Genomic DNA, 11,573 nt, shown 5'->3' with positions numbered 1-11,573 from the left:
AACTATTGCAGATGTTGAAATGTTGATCCCATCTCCTCTTAGCCCCAGATTACCAGCGCTCCAGGTTTGCAGCACATCCCTGCTGGTTCTCTGTGCAGCAGGCAGCTGTTTCTGTCCATTGAACAGACCTGCTGCAGACCAACTCTATACAGGCATTGAGGCCCCTGCAATGAACAACCAATCACCGCTCCTAATCCATGCTGATGTGTAAAGCCAATTAGGAGCCGGGATCCAGTTGCATAAGGAATCTGATTTTGTACGGTGGATGTAGGCTCACAGAGACCTTATGGAGACAGAGAGAGCCTGTGCACATTACTTGATAATGTAACCCTTACTTGGTAAGGAGTTTATGAGGCCAAATTGGAATGAGACTCTATGGATGTTCTCCTCTGGGAAAGAATCTGCTGCAGAGTTTTCTTTGAAGGACATTTAATTTAAATTCTATTCATATTAATGAGGCAGATAGATAGCAAAGGTCTCTTAACTCTGGGAGTCTAAATTCGTTTTTTGTCACAAGCAATGGCTGACAATAAAAGGAAACACGTGCACCATTCTCATTATATTACATATCTGGTTTAATTAGTACATCAGAAGCAAAAATAGTCTCTCACAATGAGTTCTCTATAGCAGGACAATTTTATTGTCATGTTCATTGCAGTTCTTCATCTTTTGTTTGCTTTTTTTTTTGGTGTCATTTCAGTAGAATCTGCAGTCCAGATAACTTCAAGTTCTTTACAAAATAAAGTCTTTGCAATAAATAAATATATAGATTTTTACATTTATACTTTATATGTAGAAAATAAATATATTGTACATCTCATAAATAGGATCACCCATATGTACACCTCAGCTGCTTGCATTTTTTAATAATGTTCCTGACACTGTGAACATTACAAGTCACCATCTTTATATATATATATTTCTATATATATAAACGCCTCATCACTTATTCTTTACAACCACAGTCAGAGAAGTGCTTTCGTCCCGAGCTTGATAACTTGCTTTGCATATGATTCTTGCTGCCTGATAGTTTATTTAGATATGATGCGTTTAGAATTCACACCTGGGATGTGCCCTAAGTGCTACTTCATCGATCCCACGGTTGCCATAGTGCTGTACAAATGTTTGAGTTTAGACTTTAACCTGATGAAATCTTAGGACAAAAAGTCAGATTTTTTATTTTAAAGTCATAACAGTGGCTCTAATCGCCTTCCATTACGCCCTCTTTCATTTTTATACTTCTCAGTCTGACACTTTTCTTAATACCTGACGATCCTAAACTACCACTTGTATATTTACTCACTCTTAACCTTCTATCAGTCATTAGATATGTGGAATGTGCCCTTGCTTGCATTTAACCCTGCGTGTAGTGCATGACAAATACACCATGGGACATCTGCAATGCTTTAGAGCTCCTTAAAGTCTCTTCTTGGCGTTCTCCTTTATTTCTTTCCCACCAGCTTAGTTGTATGTCACTTCAGTATCTACACACAGAAAAGCCATTACTATGAAAGCGTGGCACCTGATTGGATTTTCCTGATTGACCCCACAGCTGGGCAGTCATGGGGCGTCCTTTGTTCATGTCCACAGTGGTTTTAATAAGAAAACTCCTTTCTCAGTCCACTGCTCGGAGCGACATCCAGGGACATTGTTTATGTCGCTGCTGTACGAGCTTGGCAGCGTGCCGAGTTGCGCACACCATGACCTCATGGAGGGAGGGATTTGAGTGTAAACAGTTCTGTACCAGGTCCAAAATGTCCACAACAAATCTCCCACATTTCCCCAACCCCTGACCAGTTCTCTTACTTTAAGCACCGGTCACCTGTACTGGAATAAATCTCTGTATGCCTGCGGGATCTTTTCGATCTCCACTGGCCTGGGCAGGAAATGGGTGAGTTTCTGGTGCTTTTTAGTCCTGCCACCCTCCCTGGGCGAGCCGTCCTTATTTAAAGCCACGTAGTAGAAGCGTCCCGTGTCCGTGTGCTTGTACAAAGTTGAAGCGTACGTGTTGTACCAGTTCTCCTCAAACTGCTCCCTGAACACACATTCTGCCGTCAGCTTTTTCTGCAGGAGAGAAAAGCAACACATTAGTCTGATGCAGAAAAGATTAAGGAGACAACGCAACTACGATGGAGGTGGATGATCACCTCCCCCTGATGTATGGGTTTATGTCTGTCGTTAACTATTTTGGACCAAAATGAACCAGTGGAAACTAATTTAGGCAGGTGCTCATTATGACTAAACAGGGGAAGTCATTACGGGAGGCTCATACACTCCACACTCCTCAGGCCTATTAACCTCTCATTGTGCATTGAGAATTTTTTTCTCTCCCTCTGATGCAACAAAGAACAGTAAGCAGACACACTCCTCTCTCTCTCTCTGCCCCACACACACATCGGGGAGCTCTCAAAGCCTCGGCTTTCACTGACAGAACAGCATGAGCGATGGCTGCGAGTTCAGCAGGTGAGAGCGTGCTGGCTGAAGTGAGTGTGTGAGAACAATAAGAGACATCGGGGTTACAGCTGCTCTCCTGCCAAGACCAAGTCAGTCTCTGCTGCTCTGCTGGAGACTCAAACCCTGGTCAAGTAAAAGGGTATCACCGAGGATCAAGAGCCAAAATGTGAAGCACTTCTGAAGCCTTCCCAGACAAGTGCTCTGTTTGTGTGTGTCAATCTCTGCCTTTAATGCACTTCAGAGTTCTGGCACATGTTTGGTGCAAAACTGTTGAGTTTAATTCCAGGAGCAATTTTGTTGATTGGCTGTCAGGCTCTGCTTGGCTGCGGCTGTGTGGTGGAGCCGTTGTCTGTAAACACTGCCTGGAGGGCACATGACTAGGCCGCTTCCATCCTAAAAACACACACAAAACCTCATCGGATCAAAAGCTTGTCGAGGTCTGGTGGTTGTGGGACGGAAGCACCCTTCTACCTGTTATCTCCCCTCTACCCCCACCCCAACCCCCCCCCCCCCCCCCCCGACTTCCACCTCCTGGCCTCTCAGATTCAGACAGACATGTCTACATCGCTCCCTCTGTCAGTCAGGTGACTCTGTCAGGTGTGCAATTACCCCCCCCTCTACTCACACCCCAAATCACCACCTCCTTCCTTTGCCTGCCCACCCCTTCTCCTCCCCCGGAGTCAAAGATCCAGGATGCCAGACTCTGATAGCATGCCGTAACAATATCTGCACTTTCAACATAATGGCTGTGCTTAAAAGTACCCTCTGTTCCAAATGTGCAGAGCCAGTGGGAGTCTGAGCCCCGAGAGGCCCTCAGGTAATGCCCTGGGACACCTGATACAGGTAGCCCTCATATACTTCCCCTTCATTGTCTTTATCTCTACCCTCTTTTTCTCTCTCTACCACATGAGAGAGAGAAGGTCTGCTAGAAAAAAAAAACAAAAAACAAGAAGCTACATTGCTGAGTTACACATCACACTGCACTTCAGACTCAAACCTTCCCGTCCCCGCTTTGCAAAGATATGTAAATATTTCTGCATTTCCCAAAATGAAGAGCGTCCCTCTCTGAAAGCTGCTTCTCCTTCACATGTAAAACAAGTGTAAAAGCTCAGCACTGACAATACTGTGAAAGTTTCATTTTCCGGGAAGCGTATTCCATAAAATCATGAATTGCCTGTTGTGAATGAGACGCTGAGCCGCAGGATGTGTGGCAGTGTTGTAAACGAAAAAGAAGGTTATCTTGACTCACCGACCCATAGAGCTCTCCTTTCTCGTTCATGCCGAGGTAGAGTCCGGCGTCCACCCCTCTAATGCTGACCAGACCCACAGCCAGACTGATGAACTCCAGGATACCTGAGGTCAAGAACACAGTTGACACACTTGAGGAAGCTGCAGGTGATCTCCTCAGACCAGTCAGACTTTACATTAGGTACCTGATGATACTGTGACTGTTTTCTAGTGCTCTTGGTTCTACTTTAAGTAACCAAATGTGCCATTGCCTTTGAATGGACTAACACACTTGTCCCTTTCTTTCTAGTCTCTTGTGGTGGTCTGCGGTTGTCTCTGGGACTTCCCCACTGGCTACTATGTCACTTTTCTGAAGCTGAGATGTGGGTAAACTGTTTTGTGAAGTTCTGACTTGCAGGAAGTTACGGTAACATCCACTTCAAAGTGAAGGGAAACAAGGGGTAAAATTAAAAGCCATTGGCTGTTGTGATGCAAAGGTTAGTCAGAAAGGATCCAGCTGGTTGCTGTGCTGGGGCCAGCTCACAGCCACCTGGTCCCCATCTCCCAGACCTCATCTGATGCCAGAGGATGAGAGAGGACCCCTCTAATTTTTTTGAATGTCTCTGTGTGTGTTTCATATTCCATTTTAATCAAAGCCACGTCTTCCTCGCAGTTCTGACAAAGACCTTGCATTTTAAAAGTTAAGTGAAGCCAGAAACAAACACGCGGACCACCCATCTGCTGTAAGCCGGCTTGTTTTGGCTCAAGTCTGAACATCGAACCTTCTCTGAATTCCGCAATGGTCACGCTTTAATTTAGAGTTATTCCCATCTTTTTTTGTTGGCAGAAGCAGCAGCCAGCGAGTCTGTCTGCACCTGTGACATGACTGCGTGGATATCAGGCGCGACACGTGCGCAATCTGCCCTCTGACCTCGTTTGTTGTCGTTCTCCCACGAGCCACGCATGGCTCCGTGTACACACACGCAGCGTGTTCACGAGACACATTGTGACTTAAGCACCGGCAGTAAACACGTTCTGACACCAGCTCACCTGAACTTTATCATCTCGCTGACATCCAGTACACATATGTCAAACCATCTGCTGTCAATGGATCCAAATCTCGCGCGCACACGTGGAAAAAAAAACTCGCTGTGGCTGTGGCCGCCAGAGGCAAACACGCACGCGCCGCTTGTTTGCGGCTGTGGAGAGACACCTGCGCCCCACGCGCTCCGGGGATTGCCAGAGAAAGGTGTGTGTGTGTGTGTGTGGCTCTGCTCTCCTGTGCGCCAGGTGACAGTGACGCACGAATGAGCGAGTATTCGCTGGGGATGCGCACCAGGAAAAGCTTCTAATTAAACTCACTTCCCGGCTCCAGCAGCGAAACCCAGCCTTACAGAGTGTTAGAGGAGGGTGCGTTGCATAACAAGAATCACCATATTAAAAAAATACATATTTCTATATTAGTACTATTGGTACTTGTCAACAAAACGTTTGTTTAAAAACTCACCAAATCTGCTGTGGTCCTGTCTTGTCCCGTGCACAGTGCCGTTTGGGAATATCTCCAGCTGAAATCCGGTCCTGCAGTAGAGCTGCCGCCGCCTCAGGATCCCTTTGAGGTGGCCAAAGTCTGTCGGCGACCCCCGCTGCAGCCTGCCTTCAATCTGCCCCAGCCGCTCATTCAGCCCCACTGAGGACTCTGGTAAGGGCATATTCCCCAGTGCAGGAAAGCTTTGTAAATCCAAGTCGAGTGTTCCCAGAAAACTCCCGACCTCTGCCATTGTGTGCACAGCTGTCAAATTAAGCGAAGGCATTTGAAATGTAAGCTATGGTGACTTAAGGAGAGAGAAAAGTTTACACAAGTCCGGTCCATGCACGCCGAACAGCGTTCTCCCAGCGCGCCGTGCTCCTCCAAAGCAGCGGATCCCTCTCAGTTCATTGATAGTCCTTTGCTGTAATCATGGGTTTTGATATCTCTGTTTATCAAACGGACACACTCTATTATATACATACTCCCCACGCATTCTCACATTGGATATTCAGACACAAGCCACGCCTGGCTGGCATCCCTTCTTACGCGCATCAGTTTGCTTTACTTAATATGCGCTCTCAGTCCAACTTTTACTACTGATGGAGCCGCTGCTGTCTGTGCGTCTGTGTCACTGCACTCTCAGAAAGCTGCATCTATAATCTCCCGACAAAATGACTCCCAAATCCAGAAGGATCCTCGCAGAGCTCCCGTGCTCCCGTTTGCGGTCCGTGGCTGTCTGATAAAACCACACATCGCCTATCCTAAGGCAGGAAACTCTGGCAACAGTCTGCAGCGACGCAGATGCAGAAGCATAAACCATCATTGTTAAAACACAAATGGCAGCTGACATAAAGCCGAACAACTACATTTCTCATAAACTCTAACTACCACTTCAACAACAACAAAAAGTGCACTCCATAATGCATTGGTTTTTGGGTCACACCACAGTCTTCGGGAAAGAAAAAGGAAAACCGCAAAGCAACATTTACCCCGAGCGAGATTATTAAAATAACCTGTGTATAATCTCAGAGTAATCCAACCTCCTGCACAAGTTAGTGTCAGTGCCAACCCCTGCAGTTGGACCTTTTCATGAGAGCATTTTCTCCACCTCCTCGTTGGAAGCAGGTGCTTCCTCGCCCCTCTGCACAACGTTTGCAATGTGCTCCAGCAAACCAGCAGCTTAACCACTTGTACTACTGGCAAGGAAGTGGAAAAAAAGGGAAAATCCAAATACTGATGACGTGTACTATCAAATGTGAGCGCTGCACTGCAGCAGAGATGGACTATATGTTGCTTTCTTTGAATATAAACTATGTTTTACACGTTTTAACATCTCCAACATGAAGGTTCTGGTGTGTAATATGACACAAATTATGAAAACTATTTTCTTACGCAATATAAGAATGCTATTAAATCGTATTAGTAAAAGCATCAATATTCTTCATTGTGGAAAATAGTGTTAAAAATACCTGCATCATAAGTAGCTGAAAAAGAGTGGGGGAGCTAGCATAATTAGCACGAAGGTGTAGCATTCAAACAGTTTTATTTTATTGTTTTAAAGTTAATGTTTTTTATTAGATAAATAAAGAAGAAATAAGTTGATATTATGTATGTTTTAAATTAGTTTGTGTTTGAAAGCTAAACCTGTTTAGAAACCTTTAGAAAGTCAGCTAGAAATTCAGCTAAAAAGTTAGCATAGCATGCTAGGTAGCATTAGACCAAGTGTTCGACTAAACTATAATTTAAACTTAAAGTAATCTCCTTATTTATTTAACTGTTTTTCACCACTGCATGAAATATGTAAAAAATTGAATTAATTAAAAAAACTCTAATGTAAATCTGCAATACTGCACAGATGGAGGAAGCTAGCTCAGCGGACTGAACACATGAGAAGACATGAACTTAGCATTAAAATAAAGACAAAAGAAAAAAAAACAAATGTCAAAAAACAAATAAAGCATAAATGTGCAGAAGGAAATGTAAAAGTCTACACACAGTGCATAATCATAAACAGACAGCTCTATAGTGCACCATCAGGTGTGACATGTAAACAATGGCTGTTTTTGTCTTTTCATAAGTGGCTGGTGCTGAATGTGAAGATATATTGTGTGTGTGTTGGATTAGAGTATTTATTTCATCAGATATACTGGTGATATACAGATAACTGGGGATTTGTTTGTTATTCAAACTTGCTTTTAGGCTCATTACTACACTAACAATGTACCTGATTCAGTACAAAGCTATAGCAGACCTGCTATAGCTTTGTACTGAATCAGGTAAGGCATAATAAAGACTAAATGATAATTCCTCTATGTAATCTGAATACTACAATGTAACTGTAGCATCAGTCTGCTCTTATTATGTATTCTTTTCTGTGTCACATGTATTCTGATCCCATCACTGGGAGTTATGGTGCTGGTTATAACGTGCATTGTGTAGTTTATGTTAAGAAGGCTCACATGTTTTATATGTAAAATCACAGTCTGAAAACTCTATAACACCTGTCAAATCTAGCCAAGAAAAACTCTGCATTGGATCTGCGCCACAGCAGGACTAATAAATAATAGGTGTACTTTATGACTGAATGGGGGATTTCGCATCTTCTTCCGTGCACAATGGGACAACAGGTTCCAACTTGCGGCTGCACACAGGGAGGAAAAAAAAAGAAAAAGAAAAACACAGCTGTTTAGTGAAGACTTTATTTCTGTGTGAAGATCTCAATGAAAACAAACTCCTGGAGTGTTTTAATTAGTTCACTGTTCTTGAGATATCGGTGACAGCGGGATGGTTGGGGGGGGGGGCATGATTATATCAATAACACAGTTTTAACTATTAGGCATGTTATTTTAGACCTCCTTCAAGCTGTTTTCAGAAACCCCCGTCCTGAGGGGGAGTTCTCACCTCGGAGCTGCTCATCACAGGCAGCAGCAGCAGCAGCAGCAGCAGCTTCTCTGCAGAGGAATGGGATTTATGACAGTGCTTCCAAATGAATTGTGACAAATAGTGTGTTAAAATCACCCAGAGAGTACGTGATTGTTGTGATGTCACTGTCAGGCTGTAGATGAATTTCTTGGCTTCTTGTTTTGGGTTAATTTATCAACTTTTGTGGTGGCGGTGCAATCTATTCTGAAGCAGATGTTACTGGCTCTGAGAGTCCTTCTGAGTGGGATACAGTATGATTGACCTCCCAAAAGCACACAGGCCTTTTTTCACTGCTACTAATTATGCCACTATAAATCTTACGGGTGTGTCATGGCTGCATTGAAGTCAGAGGAGGGACAGTGGCTTTCAGCTGGTGCGGGATATGAAAGGTGGTGGGGGTGATGAATGCCCATGGGCCTCCGCTTGATGAATTGGGGCAAGGGGTTGACGAGGAGTCACTGATGGCCGTGGCTTTGTGCGAACAGACACCAGGGCCCTCGCTGCAGAACAGGATGAAAGGAGGATTCGTCTCAGCTAAAGGCTGGAAGGAGAAGGATTAAAGAAAAGGAGAGGAGAAAGAAAGAGATGGAGTGTAAGTGAATTAAAAGAAACACCCAATCCTCTTTTCTTCCCTCCTCGTGAGCTTGTTCTGACTTTTACTCACTGTCCATCCTCTCTACACAAAACTGAAATCCATCTTGTGTTGGAATAAAAATCCAGCGGTGGTAAATTTTGATTTCTTTTTGTTTTTGGTAGCTATTAGAGCTTACATCTGTTGCTGGTCAGCCATATTTTATAGTTGACACGGCAGATTTATGGCTGCAGACGCAAAAAAAAAGAGTTAAAATGTTCCCATATGCTGGGAACCTGCAGAGGACATAGAAATGAAGATAATGACCTCAAGTGCATAGCAGCAGCTTTGAAGTTGTTCTCCCATGAGTCAAAGACAGAAAGTCCAAATTGAAAATGAAGTTATACTTGCATTTGGAATTGGAGGATAATAGGTGCTCACCTGTTTATTTGGAATAGACAAACTTCATATATGTCTTCTACAGTGATGGGAGCAAAGGTCTGCTTTGTACAGACTGAGATGTGCTGAGTGTTATGAGCTGCTTGTTTGTGTTACTCATTGTCATTGATGAAGTCAAAACATCCATCCGTCCATTTTCTTAACCCACTTTGTTCGACGCTACATGATCACAGGGGGAGCAGGGGGAGGCTGGAACCAATCCCAGCTGTCAATGGGCGAGAGGTGGAGTACATCCTGGACAGGTCGCCGGTCCATCGCAGGGTTAAACGTTTTTGTAGCAGTTTTAAATCAATAGGTTCTCACATGTAAATAAACAGATAAGGTTGTCAATTGTTTCCACATTATTGTTAGGCCAAAGCAATGTAAAGCCAGCTGCTGGGGGAGGTCGAGGCATAGAACAGTGATATTAGGAGTGACATCAGGAGACCCATGTCACACCAGTGCTTTTTCACTTTTGTCACTGTTTGCTTACCGGCACACAAGCTACTTGAATCAGATTATGGTTTGAGTTAAAACATGTCAAACAGGCTTCAGTTCCCCCTCTTTTACTGGATATATTGGAGCCTGCTGCCCCTCTTTCTGATAGATACCCAGTTTAGAAGAAGCCCTCCTGCTGCCTCACACGTAATCATCAGATCTAGGATCAGGTTCCTCGTACCCCTCTTAACCTCAGCCCTAGTGAGGGCATGAAGAAATGGCTGAGTCAGTGTCGGTGGCTACCAGGAATGAGGCCTTGTATCTCATACCACCTGGTTAACAAGGCCACTAAAGGGGTCAAACCGTCATGTCTGCCTTCTAGCAGAGCTGCACAACGAAGTGTAAAAGAGTGCGGAGTGTGGCTGCAGAGCGGCGCTACAAACTCCCAGGGAGAGAGAGAGGATATCATCTGTTCTTATTTTACCTTTTGTCAAGCAGCATGTGGAAAATGATCTTCACTGTGAGTTATTTGCAGAGCTGGATTCCATGTTATTTCATTCCCTAGCAGAGACATAACAGAGAGGGTCTCCTCTTTCACGCAGGTGGTCCTTCGGCCTTGTTCAAGGGCGCTGTGTGTGCTGGGGCAGGGTTGGGAGGGTATGCCGGGAGGGGGGTGGACACAGACAGATGCATGCGAATTTAGGTAATGGTGTAACATTTCAGCCCCTGCTTTCCTTGGCCACCCCATGTAAAGATAGTGTTAATTAATTTGTTTACTTTGCTTTCAAGCACTAACGAATGGAGCCCTCCAGGTTTTGAAAAGCCACTAGTATGCAAGGAACACAGTCTAAAACCAACATTTGTTGTACAAATTGCTTGCATATGTTCTTGGGAGAGGAAAAAAGATCCCTGTCATGACACCGACAGCGATGTCCCACTATTTTTTTCTCTTTTTTTTTTTTTCAAAGGGAAAACCTTAGTAGGAATATTTTTAAGTTTGTCTCCAACATTTTGGTTTAGCAGTTAATTATCCATACTCCAAACTTGTGGTTTTGCTGTTTTCATCTGATGGCTGACTAAACTGGAACACTCAGAGCTGTATTTCATGCTATAAACTTCCTACTTATCCATGATATAAGTCAGGTTTTTAGGCTTCTTTTCTTTCTTCTTCATGCCTTTTTTTTCTTACAGAGTGGACATCTATGGGATTATACGGGTGGCGATCTGCTGTGAGGTTCCACCTGTCCGTCCACGCTGTTGCAGTGTAGCAACAGCAATAACAGCTCGACTGTTTCTCAGCTCTGCAGGGCCGCCTGTGGTCTGACGTTAGAGGGTCTATATGCGTGATCATGATCCTGTCTGATGAGGGAACAGGCCCTCAGAGCGAGACTATTATTCTTACTACAACACAGAGCAGGAATCTACCCTCAAACAGATGTTAGGAGCCCTTTGTAGAGCCTTTGGCCCAAAGCCCAAACCTACCTATCTGCACAGCTATTTACATGGCAATCCAGCTGCTCGGCCTCTCTCTCCTTTTCTTCTTCTTTCTTCCACCCCCTCGCTCACTCTGCCTGAGTCTCCCTCTCTCTTCTCTGCCCCCCTCCTTTGCTCCCTCCCTTGTTTGAAATCAAATACTTGCTCTCATATAAACTTTGATCAATCAAACATACTAATTTGTTTAGCTGAGGAGACAGTGACATACTGATGCAAGTTCAGTTACACAGAGATGAAAAAGGCCAGGCGTCCCGTATCTCAGAATATCTTTGAGGAGGGGGTGGGGGGAGGTGATGCAAAACCTTTTCCCCATGTTTTATATTTAGTTAGTCCCTTTTTCTGTGAAAAGCCAAAAATACCCCCCCAAAAAAACATCTACCTGCTCCCCTGACTTATTGTCCCCTCTGGTCCAAGCAGATGTGGGAGCGAATGATTGATCATGATAATCATTCCTGGAATCAGAGTTTATATTTGCCTCCTCACTAATCTTGTGAGGTGATA

The 11,573-nt window shown here is 44.3% G+C and overlaps 1 protein-coding gene across 1 annotated transcript; it reads right to left on the bottom strand.

Moving 5' to 3' along the window:
* Positions 1-941: 941 nt before the first annotated feature.
* On the bottom strand, positions 942-5,694 carry fgf16 (fibroblast growth factor 16). Its single transcript, XM_028416487.1, has 3 exons — positions 5,189-5,694; positions 3,704-3,807; positions 942-2,064 (listed from the first exon to the last, which is right to left on the bottom strand). The coding sequence occupies exons 1-3, from the start codon at positions 5,490-5,492 to the stop codon at positions 1,819-1,821; spliced, it is 654 nt and encodes a 217-aa protein (XP_028272288.1). The 5' UTR covers positions 5,493-5,694; the 3' UTR covers positions 942-1,818.
* Positions 5,695-11,573: the final 5,879 nt, after the last annotated feature.

Source organism: Parambassis ranga, chromosome 10 (genome assembly GCF_900634625.1).
Source record: "Parambassis ranga chromosome 10, fParRan2.1, whole genome shotgun sequence".
Taxonomy (NCBI): Eukaryota; Metazoa; Chordata; class Actinopteri; family Ambassidae; genus Parambassis; species Parambassis ranga.
This window is presented reverse-complemented; position numbering and strand designations above follow the sequence as displayed.

Excerpts from the sequence above, each read along its gene's own strand:
- fgf16 (XM_028416487.1), bottom strand. The coding sequence starts at position 5,492 with ATGCCTTCGCTTAATTTGACAGCTGTGCACACAATGGCAGAGGTCGGG. Across the intron at positions 3,808-5,188 it reads ACAGGACCACAGCAGATTTG|GTATCCTGGAGTTCATCAGT; the intron begins GTGAGTTTTTAA and ends TCTTGACCTCAG. Across the intron at positions 2,065-3,703 it reads AAGGAGAGCTCTATGGGTCG|AAAAAGCTGACGGCAGAATG; the intron begins GTGAGTCAAGAT and ends TCTCTCCTGCAG.